Genomic DNA, 6424 nt, shown 5'->3' on the forward strand with positions numbered 1-6424 from the left:
CCCCCCCCCCCCCCCGCAGGACTGCTCAGGAGGACCATGAGGGAGGGGCAAGGCACATCATTGGAAGCAGGCCTAAGGCACAGGCCAGGAGAAAAAGTTAAAAAGCAAGAGCAAGAAAGGAGTGGAATAATGGCAGAGAGAGGAAGGAGACAGACAAAGTGAACAAGTATATTTATTGCAAATAGCAGCTGCCTGGGCTTCCAGAGGTCTCAGGGGCACCTCTTTCAGCTGGTTCTCAGGGGCAGGAGAGTTGGTTACCAGAAGACTGAGGCTCTACTGCAGGCTGTGCCCCAGCTTCCCGAGTGACCTTGTAGATGTCATTTCGCCTTTCTGCCTCCTTCCTATTGTCAAAGGCAGGCATACTGCTAAGCTAAAAGTGCTCTGGGCTTTACCGAAGAAAATAGCTCCAGAAATTTAAGACATTGCCTGCCTGTGTACGAAGTGTCTGCACTTGTTTCTGTTTTTTTCACGGTTGAGGGAGGGAGAGCGGGTAAGAGGAGTGTAGAAAGAAAGGTGAGAAGACATTGTGGCCAAAGTCGCTTAGCTCCGCCTTAGCTCCCGGGACCGGGATCTGGCAGAGGGGACATGCCTGCAGCCCGCGACTAGCCGGGCACCCAGGAACCGAGTGGACATCCTCGGGTTCTGCTGTCCCTTCAGCGAGTCCCATTGCAGCATCAGGGACGAAAAGCGAAGCACACCCCTCCCCCACTAGATGGCACTGAAACGCCTCGTTCGCGATTTTCAAAATGCAGGAAGGAGGAAAAAAGACAAAAAGAATATGGTGGAGGTGCGCTCATTTTGCATCGCAGGCCCAGTTGTTCAAAACAGGGTGCCGGACCCTCTCTTTCTCCCAGGGCAGCTCTTTACCCGGTAGTGCAGGCCCTCGGCTTTGGAATGAGGGTGAAAATGAGGGGTGAGGCTTAGAGTGAAGAACCTAAGGTTTCGACCTGGGAGGGAGGCTCCCAGCCCTGCGGCGCCGTCTCACGTGAGCCGGGCGGTGTGCGTTGGGGGATGAAGCTGGGCTCGCTCGGGGCCTACTCGCTCAAGGTCTGGGGTCTACCCGCGACACCTCTCAGAGCCCTCGCAGAGCCCAAATCCAGCCCCCACCTGGATAAGGACAAAGCCCGCACAGAGGTTTCGTTTAACCCCACTTCCCCTCCTCAAAGCGCGAGGCCCTGGGCGTTTTCAAAATGTCTATTAAGCACCCCCCCGCCCCATGAAAATTCTGTTCCTCTTGTCTGGAAAGGATCAGTCAATTTTCTTTTTTCTTCTCCCGCTGAGGAGGGAGGTGGAGGCAAGCGGAGGTGGGTGTGTGTCGGGTGTCTGGCGCTGGCGTGGGGCCGGACCGGGGCTGGCGGTGACAACCCCGCGGACACGCGTTCAGCCCCGGGTGGAAACGCCTGTAGCTAACAGGATAGCGCCTGTGGCTTTCTGGGGAAAACAAAGATCAAATACAATCCCGGACATCAGCGACCGAAACCGGGGATGCAGGGAACTTCCTCGGCCCCTCTGAATGCCGACTCCGCAATAAGTAGTCTTTTCTTTGATTTAAGGGAATTTTCCACGACTGAAAAGAGATAAACAGGAGATGGAGGCAACATCCCTAATTTAATACTAATGGGTGGAAACATGCTACATACCACATATATGTATATGTGCATAAATATGGATGTGGTTGGGCACAAACCTCTCTAGACACCATTGACTTCCCTGGTCAAAGAGTAAGGCTTAGACATTTTGCCTGGGAAATGGTGCACTTTATCTTTAAGAATGCTAGAAAAATAAGAGATGAGGCTCACGTTGCACGGATGACATCACTAGCTTTTGGCTGCGCGCTCCGTGTTCTCGTCTGTGGGTTTTAGCCAAGGCTGCAGCGCCCGGCGCCCGAGCGAGCACAGCAGCGGCTTCCTACAGCGCCCGCAACCCGGCGATGCTATTTCCCGAGCCTCCCGGGCGCAGCCTGGGCTCTCGCTCCCCGGCACCGGCCGAGACCGCAAGGCCCCGGAGCCGCCGCGGCTAGAGGAGAAGGCCAGGAGGGGAAGCTGAGCGACTCAGCCTCCCTCCCCCAGCCTCGCCCCATTCACCTCGGCGACCACCTCGCCGGGAGCCTGATCGTGGAACGCCGAGGTTGGGATGCGATTCTCTGCACGCTGCCGAGCGAGCCGGCACCTCAGCTCCTGGGTGGGCTGCGAAGAAAATGCTGCAGTCTGAGAGCGGCTGACCCCAGTTGGGCAGCGCAGACGGGGTGCTAGAGTGCCGGGGCTCAGGTGTAAGGAGAAGGGGGCGGATTGTGTTGAAGGGCCGGGGCAGTTGTTTTTCTGGGTACCAGCAGCTCCCGGGCAGCACGTTCCCGGGGCTACCCGGGAGCTAGATGAAGTGAGGCAGAGGCTCCGTGGGAGAGGCGGGTCTGAAGGTGGCAGGGTGGACACTCCAGGAAGAAGACGGCACTGGGGAGGGCGGCATGACGCCCCGGGGGCTGGCTGCTTGGCTGGCGGGGCGCAGCCATCGCGCGACCTGTCCATGGTGTTGAAGGCGCCCTGCGCCGAGCTCCGCGAGCCCCGCGTGGTGCGCCCTGCCGGGTGCGCCCTACTCGGCGCAGCCCGCCTCTCGCGCCCGCGAGCTGCCGCCCCGTCGCCGCAAACTCCCGGCCAAGGCTCGTCCGGTAACGCCGTCCGGGTGACCGCACCGTCGGCCCCAGGGGCCGCCTGAATGGCGAAGCAAGAGGCAGACGACCCGGGAGCTCGCGGGGAAAGGTCGGCCGAGACCGTGCGCCGACCGGGAGCCCGGCTCTGAGCGCAGCGCTCTGGCCAGAAGGAGCAAAGGACCTGCTGGTGACCAGAGGACAGAGATATTTAAAAGACCCGACCCAGAGAGGAAGACCACTTCTCTCGCAGACCGGAAGGGGGAGAGTGGCTGAGAGGGAGACCCAGGCGGGACGCAGGGCAGGCAGCCCTCGCATCTGGAGGTTTCCTTCGCTGGCCGGCCGCATCGCGGGTGTTTCAGTTCATCCTGTCGTCTAGCGGCTCCTCCTGATAGACACCCTCCCACCCCCCCATCCCCCTCCCAAGAAAGCCAAGCGAGTGGGTCCCATCGCCACCCTACACAAAGAAAGCCCAAGGAGCCCCGCCGCAGCCGAGGGCACTAGGTGTTTGGTTTCCGGCCCGAGGGCAGCGTCGCCCGAAGCCCGGCTGAGTGCAGCCGCGGCCGGTTCGGAGCAGTCGCTTCCTGCCGAGCCGGGAGGGGGCGGGAGGCGGCCGTGTCGGGCTCGCCGCCGCCTGAGGCTGCACCTGCTCCGCAGGATGCGCAGAGGCTTGCCGGAGCCTCTCCGGATGAGAACTTTTTAGGCTGCCCGCCCGCGTTCCCGCAGTCCCTGGGCTGCGCACCGGCAGCCGGGGGCGACGGGGCGCCGCTGCGCGAGCCCCCCTCCCGCCCCCTCCCCTTCCTTGGCTCGGCAGACCGCCCGCAGCTGTGTTCCGGGCGCGCGGAGGGAAGGCGAGGCTGCGGCGGGTCATGCCCACTGTGTAGCCGCGAAGCGGAGGCATGGCTGCCGGAAGGTTCCTGCTCTACACGGGCCTGTCGCTAGCGCTCTGCGCCCTGGGCATGCTGGCCGTGGCCGTCTGCTCAGACCACTGGTACGAGACGGACGCCAGGAAGCACAGGGACAGGTGCAAGGCCTTCAACACGCGCCGGGTCGACCCTGGCTTCATTTACAACAATAACAACAACTTGCCACTCCGGGCCAGCCGCTCGCGCCTGGACCGCTGGGAGGGCACACTACTCCGGGCCCGGAATCGCCGGCAGCTCTTCGCCATGAGCCCCGCCGACGAGTGCAGCCGGCAGTACAACTCCACCAACACTGGCCTCTGGAGGAAGTGCCACCGACAGGGCTTCGACGCGGAGATCGCGGCCCTGATTCGGAAAGGTAAGCGCTCGCCGCGACGCGTGGCGCTGCGGAGAGACCGGCGCCTCTGGGCCGGGCTGCTCTCTCCTCCGTTGAGCGGCCGCAGTCTCTCAGGCCTCCTGGTTCCAGGAGGTCAGGTTATCCAGGCTCGGCCGAGCCTTGCAGTGGCCAGATCTTGCCTCCGAGTAGCTGGTAAGGGAGGCTTACCTCTCTCTACCCGGCCTCTTGTCTTGCGTTTTGTCTGATGGGATTCCAGTAGAATCTCATGGTCCAGGGTTTTTACACAGGGAAATGGCTTCAGTAGTCTCTGAAAAGGAAGGGAGTCTATAATGTTCTGCTTTTAGTAGAGGAAGCCCTTTAAGAGTGACTTGTCGGCGTAGACACACTCCTAGTTTTAATCTTTGTTTTAGATGTTGTTGAACTGATTCATCAAGGGAAATTTGGGGAAACATCTCACAGAGAAGGCCTTATCATGCCGGAAGCGTTTAAGCGCTATGCTATAGCGGGCATACTGCAGGCATTGGTCATATAAACATGAATAAATCACAGCCCCTGCCCTGTTTCACCCCAAAAGCCCGTTGACCTGTAGCATCATACCACAATTCCTGATTTCTCATTTTGAGAAAGTGGTTGACAAAAGTGTCTTATGCACATTGAATATGAGCAAAGTCTAATAAGCACACAAAAAGTAGTTCTTCCAGCAGCACCAAAGTGGGTACTTAAGACAAAAAAATACTATTTTCAGAAGATTTGTATAAAAAATACCCAAAGTATACCAAAACAGAAAACAAACTGCATTTGCTAATGATAAAAATTTATTTGATACTTTAATATGATCACATAAATTTTTAAAAGTCTGTTCATTTGTAAATCTTGCATGATTTATACTTTGGGGACTCTCCTGTTCCGTTAGCCTACTGAGATGTTGTTTCGATGTATACTAATATTGCTCTGAAGAAGGGAATATGCATCCTGGAATATGCATTGATGGTAGCTGCACCCTGGAAGATGTGGTGCAATTCTATACGTCTTGTTCCCCGCACCTCTCTTCATTTTCTTCATCTGTTAAGCGGTGATACCAAAGTGAAAACAATGCCGTTATCTGCAAAGTCTTTGTGGCCAAGATACCAAGCAGTTTCTTAATGTCTCAATAATTATAATGCAAGGTTGCTGCTGTTTTTAAATCTTATATGTGAGAACTGATATTCTTTGATTTATAAAAATGTTGACATGTATCAGAAAAAAATTGTTAATTTGAAAAAAAGTCAGTTGTGTAAGAAAGACAAACAGTGTGTATGGATTTAGATTTAGGTGGGGTAGGTCCAGAAAGAGAATCCATCTTAATATTTGTTTTACAGCTTCTGTAGAATGGCGAGGAATTTTAGCTGATTTAGTTAAGAATGTATTACTATTACAAATATCACATCTGCTTCATGGTTAGACTCTTATTAGAGCAGGGTGTCCCGCTTGGAGCTCTACAACTTTGTCAGGCTGTACAGGATATTAGAGAATTGCAGAAGAGACCAACTTGGGTTTGGATTTAGAAGTGGGAAAACAAGAGGAAGCAGAATAGTTTTTGACAGTGGGTGACTTCGTAGCAGTTTTCAAATTCTCAGATTCAGAAAATGTTGTCTTATCCGTCATTTTCTGCTTTTATTAAAATTGCAATGGTAGGAAGTTAGCTGACATGTGAGGAAGAATTCATGTTAATAATGACTGACAAACACTGGGAGGACTTGCTGAAGGACATTCTTGAATTTCCTTTCTTGAACATCTCCTGGAACAAGACTGGTATCCTTCTGTCTGGTACTGGTTAACCCCACTTAGAAAAAGGGGGATGGAATTCATGGCTTCTGGTGGTTCCATTGAGAGCTTTGATTCCATGTTGCTCTGCTTGGCGATCCGACTAGAAAGGTTGACTTGGTCTGTGCACCAGAGGGATTGGTTACCATAGTGACATGTTCTTCCAGTGAAGCTGGAAACACAGTGACAGGGAAAGGGGTAGGGGAAGGATGTACAACATTTTGACTTTGTATCGACTGATTTTTAATTGAAGCAACAGAAAATGGACCAGCAGGGGGATTGAATACACTGATACCTAGAGTTGGGAGGGCAGTGTATTTCTCTTGAACTAATGCAGATGCTGTTCCCCATCACCCAAAATACAGCAATCACTGTCAGCTGCAAGCCCTTGCCTACCATGGCTGTTTCTGTCCATTTGACATTCTTGTTAGTTATTATTGAGATAGGTGGCATGCCAGCCTTATAAATCTTGAGAGACTTAAGGTCACTATCTTCATTTTTTATCTCAAAACATAATCTTTCAAACCCAGATCTGCTTTTTCTAAGTAGTGATGGACACATTTTGGAAATAAGTGCATCTTATATTAGGAGAATTCACAAGCAATTCCAATGGCACATAGAATGTAACCTCTAGACTTAATGTTCCTCCTAGAAGTACAGATTTTAGAAGGAAGTTAAATTGATATCCCTATATTTACTTTTAGGACACCTTAGGGAAAG

At 53.7% G+C, this 6424-nt stretch overlaps 1 protein-coding gene across 1 annotated transcript in view; it reads left to right on the forward strand.

Moving 5' to 3' along the window:
* The first annotated feature begins 3540 nt into the window (after positions 1 to 3540).
* TMEM178B (transmembrane protein 178B) overlaps positions 3541 to 6424 on the forward strand; it is a 373053-nt gene continuing 370169 nt past the window's right edge. Inside the window, exon 1 of the mRNA XM_007466625.1 lies at positions 3541 to 3922. Within this exon, the coding sequence (XP_007466687.1) occupies positions 3541 to 3922 (382 nt within the window). The remainder of the gene's footprint in view (positions 3923 to 6424) is intronic.

Source organism: Lipotes vexillifer, unplaced genomic scaffold (assembly GCF_000442215.2).
Source record: "Lipotes vexillifer unplaced genomic scaffold, Lipotes_vexillifer_v1.1 scaffold71, whole genome shotgun sequence".
NCBI classification, from domain to species: Eukaryota; Metazoa; Chordata; class Mammalia; order Artiodactyla; family Lipotidae; genus Lipotes; species Lipotes vexillifer.